The following is a 12,401-nucleotide window of genomic DNA, read 5'->3' on the forward strand; positions in this document are numbered from 1 at the left end:
GTCTGACTGTGTTTCACTTTTCAAACATTACTTTTAAGTTGCATGAAGAGGAAGCAAATCACATGGTTTTCTAAATGCATCAGTAAAGAAGTTTTCCAGTACTTAATTATACTGTTATACAGAATTTACCAATATATGATTTTTTGGTTTCAGCCTTCAGGGATATATTTGGCAACAGAGTAACAGGACCAGTTTTTCTAGGTTTAGCCTTTATATTAATACTCCTTGCTATCCAGAGATTTGTACAAGCCAAGAAACATATAGCACAAAGTAGAAATGAACAACAGGTGAGGAATTCAACAAATAACAGTCTCTTATTTGAACTTGGAATTATTTTTAATTATGGAATTTGCATGATTTCTTGAATTTAAAATTTATAATAAATTTCATGTTTATTTCGTATTATAATCTTTTGAGTGGTTAATAACTCTTTCCATACAATGTATTTTGGTTAGATAGTGTTGTGCGCGGCACAGTACATTCTATTGAAAGTATACTTTTTTTTTTGTAATAGAAAGTGTTGTGCGCAGCACAGAACATTTCAGTACAGAATATCATGGAATTTATTAAAAAAAAAAATTAAAACAAGAAATCAAGCAAATTCCATAATTAAAAATAATTCCAAGTTCAAATAATAGCCTGTTAAATATAGATTTTTACAGTATTTTAAATGAGCTACTAAATGCACACTTTTCATGTTTATGAAATGGTGCTACAATAAATGATTTGATATTTGAAATTAAAGTTTACAAGTGTGATTTTATTTGCACAATGAACTAATTTGAAGATATGAAAAGACAATCACAGTGACTGTAAAAGGCAGGGTTCGTGGACTGTATGTATTTGATGGCCCTAGAAAGTCAGAAACTGCAAAATTGTTCAGATTACACTGTTACATAAAATCTTGTTATTTGACAATAAAACCATTTTAAATTTCCTTTCCCAGTCATTGGCATCTCTATTATTTTTCACCAGAAAGCAATTTGACTAGCACTCTTTGTGTTTAATTACATAAAAGCCATAATTTGTTAATTCATTATGTATGACCTAGTTGTTGAAATAACTTACCTAGATATTTGCATCAATCATCTTGGTTTCAAAAAAAGTCTTATCAGAAAAGAGGTTTATTTTGATAAATTTTGAAATACCAGATCAGAAATGATTTTGCACTTTGATGACATGCTATTCAACATGAGTACTGAGTAACTTACTTGATTGTCGTCATGATCAGATTGTTTATTATTGCAAGCTTTATTTCTCTAAAGCAGCACTTTTGTTTAAGAAAATAAAGATATATAATATACATTGTGTATGATTACAAGCTATATATTTGTAAATGTTAATTATTACAGAATTTTAATTCTCAGACAGTAGGGGTTGTTTTAGAAGAAGACAATGGAGAAGGTGGTGCTATTACAGTTATAATGGATAGTTTACAATTCAGAAATGCTTGGAGGTAAGTATAGAAAAAAAAGTCACTACATGCTGATAACGAAGGGAGATAATTTAAAGCATAAAAAGGTTACAAGAGCACACTTATTTATTTACATTTAATGGTTATTTTTTTTTTTAACCCAAGATGGTATTCAGAACCAAATAGCTAAGGGTACATCATTGATATAATACTGTTGGATATCATTAATCCTCACATATTTAAAAAAAAATCATGATTTCAGAGAATTGAATAATTTTGACGTTTTTTAGCTCACCTGGCCCAAAGGGCCAAGTGAGCTTTTCTCATCACTTGGCGTCCGTCGTCCGTCGTCGTCGTCCTGCGTCCGGCGTTAACTTTTACAAAAATCTTCTCCTCTGAAACTACTGGGCCAAATTTAACCAAACTTGGCCACAATCATCATTGGGGTATCTAGTTCAGAAATTGTGTCCGGTGACCCCGCCAACCAACCAAGATGGTTGCCATGGCTAAAAATAGAACATAGGGGTCAAATGCAGTTTTTGGCTTATAACTCAAAAACCAAAGCATTTAGAGCAAATCTGACGTGGGATAAAATTGTTTATCAGGTTAAGATCTATCTGCCCTGAAATTTTCAGATGAATCTGACATTCCGTTGTTAGGTTGCTGCCCCTGAATTGGTAATTTTAAGGAAATTTTGTTGTTTTTGGTTATTATCTTGAATATTATTTTAGATAGAGATAAACTGTAAACAGCAATAATGTTCAGCAAAGTAAGATCTACAAATAAGTCAACATGACCAAAATGGTCAGTTGACCACTTTAGAAGTTATTGCCCTTTATAGCCAATTTTTAACCATTTTTCGTAAATCTTAGTAATCTTTTAGTAAAAATCTTCTCCTCTGAAACTACTGGGCCAAATTAATTGAAACTTGGCCACAATCATCATTGGGGTATCTAGTTTGAAAATTGTGTCCGATGAAAATTGTGTCCGATAACCAACCAAGATGGCCGCCACATCTAAAAATAGAACATAGGGGTAAAATGCAGTTTTTGGCTTATAACTCAAAAACCAAAGCATTAAGAGTAAATCTGACACGACGTAAAATTGTTGATCAGGTCAAGATCTATCTGCCTTAGAATTTACAGATGAATTGGATCATCGGTTGTTAGGCTGCTGCCCCTGAATTGGTAATTTTGAGGAAATTTTGCTGTTTTTTTTGTTATTATCTTGAATATTATTATAGATAGTGATAAACTGTAAACAGCAATAATGTACAGCAAAGTAAGAACTAAAAATAAGTCAACATAACCAAAATAGTCAATTGACCCCCTAAGGAGTTATTGCCCTTCATTGTAAATTTTTAATAATTTTCACAAAATTTGTAGATTTTCACCAATATTTTCCACAGAAATTACTGTTATAGATAGAGATAATTGTAAGCAGCAAAAATGTTTAGTAAAGTAAGATCTACAAACACATCACCATCACCAAAACACAATTTTGTCATGAATCTATCTGTGTACAATGTTTAATATTAACATAGACCAAGGTGAGCGACACAGGCTCTTTAGAGCCTCTAGTTTAAAATTCCCTTCAAACAAAGTATCTGGTGTATATGGGAAATACCCTGGGCATTCAACTGTATGTCTGTGTGCCTTGTAAGCTCATCTCCTCCTTAATGGCTAAATGAATATTGATGAAACTCCACACTGATGTTGAACAGTACATGAGAATGTGCATACAGGAATATACCCTATTCCTACATGTTAAAGGGAGATAATCCAAATTTATTCAATATTGCAATATGTGATAACAGTCCCAAGTAAGCACAGCTCCTCTTATTCAGATATATGATTACTGATGAAACATTTTATAGTTCAAGAACACTTTAGGAAGAACTTAAAGGAACATAATCACTGACCCACATTTTAAGGGGAGATAATCTAATTGTCCTACTTCAATAAAGGCAATATTTGATAATGGTCTCTTGTAAGTCATTAAGTAATCTGTTGTATTTTTCCACACTCTATAAGTCAAGTATATATGCAGCATGATGTAACTAGAGTTTGACTGTATATTAACAATAGGGACCCAGACCAAGAAGAGAGTGTGCCTCCCCCATCTTATACAGAAGCTACAGATACCAGTTGTATAGAGCCCCCTGTAGTGGTACCAGTTGTAAGTCCTGATGAAAATGAGGCTCCACCAAGTTATGAAGAGGCAATAGAAGATTCACAACATTCCATCAGTGATGTAGAAATGTCGGAAAGGCAACCAGGATGATTATGATTTAAAAATAAAAGCCTGAGTGATTGGAAAAGTCAAATACAATATGTTATATGATGTGTTGCAACTGATAATTTGTTCAGTGTTTATTGTAATGTAAAGTGAGTTAATCACAAATAATGTAAAATAACAATGAAAAATCCGACTAGTGGATATGTTAATTTAAAAAGTCACCAATAGAAAACATTATCTTTGGGTTTTTTTTTATACTCTGACATTCAAGGTAAATTGTTTATTCCCTAATAAAAGTTGTAATCTATAGAGAAACATGAACATTTTTGAAATTGACTATAGTTTTCCAGCATAAAGTTATTTGACTTTGTCAATCACTTACAGGATATATATTTTTATGCACACCAATTTTTGTTATGTTGTTGATGTATATGAATGATGTGTCATCATGAGTTCTGTCAGCAACTCATTTACAAGTATTACAAGCAACATATCAAAAATAGAAATAGTAACTTATGTAACTTGTGTAACTTGTGTAAATTATAAATATGAATTAATTGTCAAATCTATTTTAATTGTTGTCAAAAGAAATGTTTTATATATTTTTTTAAGTGTTTAATTGAAGTAGTATTCATTAAGACAATGTGTAGTGTATTCTCTTATTGATACAGTCTCATCACAAATCGTATCTTTTACTTTGTCTCTGTTAGATTTGTTTATACCTATGATTAAGATACTACATGTAGCAAAAACATACATAACTGATTGCTTCACTATACTATGGAATATGATAATTCTCAACTGATTTTTTTTTAATTATTGTGTTTTGAAATCTAAAAATATTGGGTCAATAATTGAGACTACTGATCTGTTTCTCTTTTAACTTTTAGTTGTTGTATAGTCAAATATTGTGATTTTTCAGAATATTTACCAAAAAAATGTTGTTAGTTTGTAATGCCAGCCAAAAAATGGTCTTCTATACTATCACTATGTCACAAGCTTGTCCAAATTGATTTTTAACCATAAAGATCACTGAAAAGCAAACCAGCAGGTTGTAAGAAATTAAAACCTTATAAGATTTGTATAAATTATTAAATGATTTGAAAAGTACAAATCTAACAACGCCCTTCTAAGCCAAAGAGTAAAAAGCCTTTTTGATAACTGTTGAACACATTGATTATGAATTATAAACTGTTTATAAGTTTTTATTGTCCTGTAATTTTAAAGATTGAATATTTTGTATTCACTTACAGTCAGATAATGTTAACATTTTACTATTGCCTGTATTGGTTTTTCTAGAAAGAAGTCTTCAAAATATAAAAACAAAATTGCAGTACCCTACTGGCACCCTACAATTTTTCTTAGATCTTTCACTAAGTACAATTATTATTGGTATAGAACAAATTTTAAAGTGCCTCTCATTACTTTTCTTTTATTAATTTTGTAATGAAAGAGTAAAAAGGTTTGATAAATTTACAGTGGTATGTGCAATATTTAAAAAAAAAAGCAAATTTAATTATATTAATCTGTCTTGTCTGTCCATGTGTCTTGTAAGGAAAACTCCAACAAAATGGCTTGACAGATATTGATGAAACCTTACATATAAAGAATTGGATCCTGGTCTTGCAAGTTTTCAGAGGAGAAAACAAATCAAACTAACCTCAATAAATAAACAGTTTAGGGGCTGGTGCATTCCTCAGTGTTTTCACTAGCAGTTATAGTTTTCAACATTATAAAGCATTATTTGTGATAAATTGTTTATAAATGATATTGATAATAGTATATGTTTGTGTATGGTGCATTGGAACATAGGTTGTATGGCAACAATGAATTATGATTAAAAGTGAAAAGAGATATTTGATACTTATCAAAGAGACTTATGCCAAAGTGTATTTGGAATATAATGATAAATAAAGGTGCATTTTGAGTTGACCATATTATCTTTTGATATCTCAATCATCCTCTCCAGTCAGCATACACAGTCCTTCCATCTGTTATAGCACAATTCTTTGAAGTTGTGCATAAAGGGGAATAATTCTAGTCAGACTGCTTCAGGGGGAGATAATTTGGCTTTAATATTAGAGAAATTGGAACAAGAAATATCATCTTTAATGCTCTTTCATAGGGCCTCTAGTTTCATCAACCCATGTAAAGCATAAAATATTTAAAGAACAGATTTATCATTAATATAATATTTTGAAATAGATCATTGTTAATTGTAGATTTTTTTTGTTAGAATAGATTATGAAGATAGTTTTTTGGTGTAATATTTGTCAGACTTTATACTTTTTAAAAATATATATTATATAGATATAGGAAGATGTTTGCTTTACTATATAATAGACCTTTTCTTCATTTTATTTTCAGGAAAATGTATTTTCCTCAAGGTTGTTTTAAAATACATTATCCCTTGTTAGCATGAAAATGTCTATTGATCTGTATAACAAATGAAGAGGAAGATCTAAATTGACGATAATTTGAATATTACAAGCATTTTGTTTGTGCAAAGAAATTATGTTTGTGCAAAGAAATGGTATAACCTATTATTTACCTGGATATTTCCTGTGAGAATAACCTGAATTTTACGTTGTTTTCTTTTTATAGGAAAATGAGATATCTCGTTAGTTGTTATCTAACATAATTGTTTTTCTTTATTGTTTTGATAAAAATAAGAAGATGTGGCATGAGTGTCAATGAAACAATTCTATATATTGAGCATGTATTGGCAATCATACTATGTCTTATTTCTTATGGATAAATATATATAAGAGAAGTCTTTATTCTATTATATTACATAAAAAAGCACTGCCTTTATGTAAAAAAAGTTTTAAATAGAATATAGTGAATATCATGGATATAGAAACATCTAAAGTATACAGTGATGAATAAAACCCAGAATACATTTTGGAAATCACAATATTGTTTTCAAAAAACTTTTGATTGATCCAAGCAAACGTAGTTACTTTTCAACAGGTTAATTTTGTGCAAACATAATTTGTTTAATGGTGCAAATGTATGACAAATTTGTCGAAACACAATAATCGGCAAATACCTTTATAAATTTGGAGGCCAATTGAATCTCATTTTAAATAAGTTTACGTTTACTTTACATTTTTTATTTTTATTTTTTTCTCAAATAAGTGCAATAGAACTAATATTTATATTTTTGTCTTGTATTTACATGTTTTGTTAGTTTTTATTTACATATTGAATGTTGTGCATTAAATATTTTGTATATTGTTATATCTATATATATGCGTGTGTCAACAGGTATTGATCAAGAATATTTGAGCTCATGTTTCAAAATCATGTCATAATTTTTGAAAGTCACCAAGATAATTTTTGTTGTGAGTAAGTGACTGTAATGTTTGTATGATGCTCAACATGCTGAGGAAGCAAGCATGATTTTTGTCCATGGATATGATATTTAATTTTAAAACTTTGTTGAATGAATCATATATTTATAGGAAAATGAATCATATTAACCATAGCTTCAAAGAATTACATCATAATGATGCATTAATATTCAGGCATTTTCGACTAGATTAGCCAACTGCATTGCTTTTGCACTTAGAATTTTTAATTTGACTTTAAATGAAAACCATCTTACTTGTCGCCGTCACTTGATGGCTGATTTCAACAGATTTTTTGGACATTGTATCATTGTATGATTATATGTGTATCATTATCACTTTGGCATTTTACTTTTATTTTGATTGATCATTTAATACATAAAAACTAAAGAACTTTGACTGTTAGCAATGGCAGATTCTGACTAGTTGGGTCTGTACTAGAAAATAAAACGTTTTTAAAGTACTTGAGTCAGAATCTTAACAAAAAAACATCAAGCAATACAGGTTAAAGTATTTAATAACTGGAATTCTTTTGAAATAATTTGTAAGCAAATTAGTGACTTATGCTTTCACTTGCAAAACAAAAATAAATATGTTGAGAACATGTTATGCACTTATGTCTTTTCAGAAAATTCATTGGAATTTAATTTAAACTCGTTTCAAATGTTCACTTGTAGTTGGAATTGTATGGATTATAATAAATTTGTCTGAAATTAATGAATTTTGAATAACAGGGGAAAAGTGTTAGTCAAAATAGTTGCATGTTTGAAAAATTTAATAGACAGAGTTTGGTCTTGGAGAAAAGGAGGAGTAAGATGGGAGTTGGGGAGGGGTGGGTAGGAATAGTGAGAACCTGTTCTCTCCCTTTTTACAGGACTCTTTGCAATCTTTACAGGACTATTTCATATTGGTTAGTCAATGATAAGTTTATATATGTATATTTGTTAATCTCAGTTTTCTAGTTGATTTTGAATATTATTGTTTTATATAAATAAAGTGCAATGTACTTAAAGTCAGATTTATACATGTTTAAGTTACAGTGCAGTTTATTGTTTACAAGTTATATAATAGAAGCTTTTGCCACCAAATGTTTCTTTTTATGCCCACCTACGATAATAGAGGGGCATTATGTTTTCTGGTCAGTCTGTCCGTTCGTCCGTCCGTCTGTCCCGCTTCAGGTTAAAGTTTTTGGTCAAGGTAGTTTTTGATGAAGTTGAAGTCCAATCAACTTCAAACTTAGTACACATGTTCCCTATGATATGATCTTTCTAATTTTAATGCCAAATTAGCGTTTTTATCCCAATGTTACAGTCCACTGAACATAGAAAATGAAAGTGCGAGTGGGGCATTCGTGTACTGAGGACACATTCTTGTTATTGTCATAAAATATGTAAGGATCACAAAATTTGTTTTTAAAGTATAAATACTTGAATCTTATCCATACATTTAAATCAAAAAGCACAAATGAAATATGTGAAATACTGACTGTATTTTACATCAAAATCTTATCCTTCTAAGTGTTCTGATATGTCACATTCACTTTTATGATTTTTAAGAAGAAAAAAAAATTTCACGGACTACCTACAAAATTTGCATCAATGAAAATAGAAATGTTTTTAGTGACAATAGCATTTTATTTTAAAACAATATGTAGGACAGGGTTTTAGAAATTTGAATGAAATATGTGAGGGGTCTCATTTACTCACCTACATGCATTACCTTTAACCTTATGAAGCAAAACATTCTTACTTTCATGGTAAAGTTTCTTTCTTTTTTCTAAATACTTGTCTGTCCTATATCTATATATAGCCACATATCTAAGGAGATCTTTGCTTTTTTGTGAAGCTCTAGTTTCACAAATATCTTGTTCCTTAAAATATCTAGATAAGTAAAATTAAATGAAGTTGTTCTCATGTTTTTTGTTTGAAGAATATATGTATGATTTTTTTTTTATATATATGAACCTTAGGAGTTATGAAATGACTAAAACACATGTAAACAGTCAAGGAAACTTACAAAATATCATATCTGTGTTTTTGTTTTTTTGTGCATTGTTGCTTTCTATTTAAAGATTTTTTTAAACTAATCAGATATTACAAGTCATAAAGAATATTATATTTTTATGTTTTTGTTTTTGTTTATTTTTAGCTCACCTGGCCCGAAGGGCCAAGTGAGCTTTTCTCATCACTTTGCGTCCGGCGTCCGTCGTCGTCGTCCGTCGCCGTCGTCGTCCTGCGTCCGGCGTTAACTTTTACAAAAATCTTCTCCTCTGAAACTACTGGGCCAAATTAAACCAAACTTGGCCACAATCATCATTGGGGTATCTAGTTTAAAAATTGTGTCCGGTGACCCGGTCAACCAACCAAGATGGCCGCCATGGCTAAAAATAGAACATAGGGGTAAAATGCAGTTTTTGGCTTATAACTCAAAAACCAAAGCATTTAGAGCAATTTTGACATGGGGTAAAATTGTTTATAAGGTCAAGATCTATCTGCTCTGAAAATTTTAGATGAATCGAACAACCTGTTGTTGGGTTGCTACCCCTAAATTGGTAATTTTAAGGAAATTTTGCTGTTTTTATACGACCGCAAATTTTGAAAAAATTTTCGTCGTATATTGCTATCACGTTGGCGTCGTCGTCGTCGTCGTCGTCGTCGTCAGTCGTCGTCGTCGTCGTCGTCCGAATACTTTTAGTTTTCGCACTCTAACTTTAGTAAAAGTGAATAGAAATCTATGAAATTTTAACACAAGGTTTATGACCATGAAAGGAAGGTTGGTATTGATTTTGGGAGTTTTGGTCCCAACATTTTAGGAATAAGGGGCCAAAAAGGGCCCAAATAAGCATTTTCTTGGTTTTCGCACTATAACTTTAGTTTAAGTTAATAGAAATCTATGAAATTTTGACACAAGGTTGATGACCACAAAAGAAAGGTTGGGATTGATTTTGGGAGTTTTGGTTTTAACAGTTTAGGAATTAAGGGCCAGAAAAGGGCCCAAATAAGCATTATTCTGGGTTTTCGCACAATAACTTAAGTTAAAGTAAATAGAAATGAATGAAATTTAAATATAATGTTTATGAACACAAAAGGAAGATTGGTATAGATTTTGGGAGTTTAGGTCCAAACAGTTTAGGAATTAGGGGCCAAAAAGGGACCCAAATAAGCATTTTTCTTGGTTTTTGCACCATAACGTTAGTATAAGTAAATAGAAATCTATGAAATTTAAACACAAGGTTAATGACCATAAAAGGAAAGTTGGTATTGATTTTGGGAGTTTTGGTCCCAACAGTTTAGGAAAAAGGGGCCCAAAGGGTCCAAAATTAAACTTTGTTTGATTTCATCAAAATTGAATAATTGGGGTTCTTTGATATGCCGAATCTAACTGTGTATGTAGATTCTTAACTTTTGGTCCCGTTTTCAAATTGGTCTACATTAAGGTCCAAAGGGTCCAAAATTAAACTTAGTTTGATTTTAACAAAAATTGAATCCTTGGGGTTCTTTGATATGCTGAATCTAAAAATGAACTTAGATTTTTTATTATTGGCATCGTTTTCAAGTTGGCCCAAATCGGGGTCCAAAATTAAACTTTTTTGATTTCATCAAAAATTGAATAAATGGGGTTCTTTGATATGCCAAATCTAACTGTGTATGTAGATTCTTCATTTTTGGTCCCGTTTTCAAATTGGCCTACATTAAGGTCCAAAGAGTCCAAAATTAAACTAAGTTTGATTTTAACAAAAATTAAATTCTTGGGCCTCTTTGATATGCTGAATCTAAACATGTACTTAGATTTTTGATTATGGGCCCAGTTTTCAAGTTGGTCCAAATCAGGATCTAAAATTATTATATTAAGTATTGTGGAATAGCAAGTCTTTTCAATTGCACTGTATTGTGCAATGGCAAGAAATATCTAATTTCACAATATTGTGAAATAGCAAATTTTTTTTTAATTAGAGTTATCTTTCTTTGTCCAAAATAGTAAGCAAGAAATATCTTATTGCAAGAATTTTTTTTTAATTGGAGTTATCTTTCTTTGTCCAGAATCAACTTAAATCTTTGTTATATACAATATACAATGTATATTCACTTTTTACTACCAACTGATAAATTTAAATAATCTTTACCATTCAGTGATATCAAGCAGTTTTTTTACATTTTATTTACAGTTTATTTTATGATGTATTTAAATGAGTAGTTATTGTTGCAAACTCCATTAGAATATTTCAATTGAGATTAGTTTTGGAATAAGGGAAAGGGGGATGTGATTAAAAAATTGGGTTCAATTTTTCTCATTTGAAATTTCATAAATAAAAAGAAAATTTCTTCAAAAATTATTTTCATAGGATTAATATTGAACAGCATAGTGAATTGCTCTAAGAGAAAACAAAAATTTTAAGTTCATTAGAACACATTCATTCTGTGTCAGAAACCTATGCTGTGTCAACTATTTAATCACAATCCAAATTTAGAGCTGAATCCAGCTTGAATGTTGTGTCCATACTTGCCCCAACCGTTCAGGGTTCAACCTCTGCGGTCGTATAAAGCTACGCCCTGCGAAGCATCTGGTTGGTTATTATCTTGAATAATATTATAGATAGAGATAAACTGTAAACAGCAATAATGTTCAGCAAAATAAGATTTACAAATAAGTCAACATGACCGAAATGGTCAAATGACCCCTTTAGGAGTTATTGCCCTTTATAGTCAATTTTTAACCATTTTTCGTAAATCTGATTAATCTTTTACAAAAATCTTCTCCTCTGAAACTACTGGGCCAAATTTAACCAAACTTGGCCACAATCATCATTGGGGTATCTAGTTTAAAAATTGTGTCCGTTGACCCGTCAAACCAACCAAGATGGCGACCATGGCTAAAAATAGAACATGGGGTAAAATGCAGTTTTTGGCTTTTAACTCAAAAACAAAAGCATTAAGAGCAAAACTGGCATGGGGTTAAATTGTTTATCATGTCAAGATCTATCTGCCCTGAAAATTTCAGACAAATTGATAGTCAATTTTTAACAATTTTCATAAAATTTGTAAATTTTTACTAACACTTTCAACTGAAACTACTGGGCCAATCATTATAGATGGTGATATATGTACGAGCAAGAATGTTCAGTAAAGTTAGATCTACAAGCACATCACCATCACCAAAACACAATTTTGTCACGAATCCATCTGTGTCCTTTGTTGAATATTCACATATACCAAGGTGAGCGACACAGGCTCTTTAGAGCCTCTAGTTTTTATTGTTGCAGTCACAGAATAAAAGAATTTGTAGAAAATATTGTTACTTTTATGTGTTTATTCTGTCCACAATTGTTTATATAGACTTTATACAGTTGCAGCAGATTACCAAGAGTAACAGAACAGTATGCAGATAACTAATGTTAA

General features: G+C 30.7%; 1 protein-coding gene across 4 annotated transcripts in view; it reads left to right on the plus strand.

Annotated features, from left to right (window-relative positions):
- LOC134711711 (uncharacterized) overlaps positions 1 to 9,075 on the plus strand; it is a 41,979-nt gene extending 32,904 nt beyond the window's left edge. For 3 of the 4 annotated variants that reach the window (XM_063572504.1, XM_063572505.1, XM_063572503.1), the window contains exons 4-6: positions 154 to 287; positions 1,353 to 1,456; positions 3,502 to 9,075. In XM_063572504.1, coding sequence (XP_063428574.1) covers positions 154 to 287; positions 1,353 to 1,456; positions 3,502 to 3,697 — 434 coding nt within the window. In that variant the 3' untranslated portion in view covers positions 3,698 to 9,075. The remainder of the gene's footprint in view (positions 1 to 153; positions 288 to 1,352; positions 1,457 to 3,501) is intronic. The other variant, XM_063572506.1, reaches the window with a different exon arrangement.
- The last annotated feature ends 3,326 nt before the right edge of the window (positions 9,076 to 12,401 follow it).

The sequence above is a fragment of the Mytilus trossulus genome, chromosome 3 (genome assembly GCF_036588685.1).
Source record: "Mytilus trossulus isolate FHL-02 chromosome 3, PNRI_Mtr1.1.1.hap1, whole genome shotgun sequence".
In the NCBI taxonomy this organism is placed as follows: Eukaryota; Metazoa; Mollusca; class Bivalvia; order Mytilida; family Mytilidae; genus Mytilus; species Mytilus trossulus.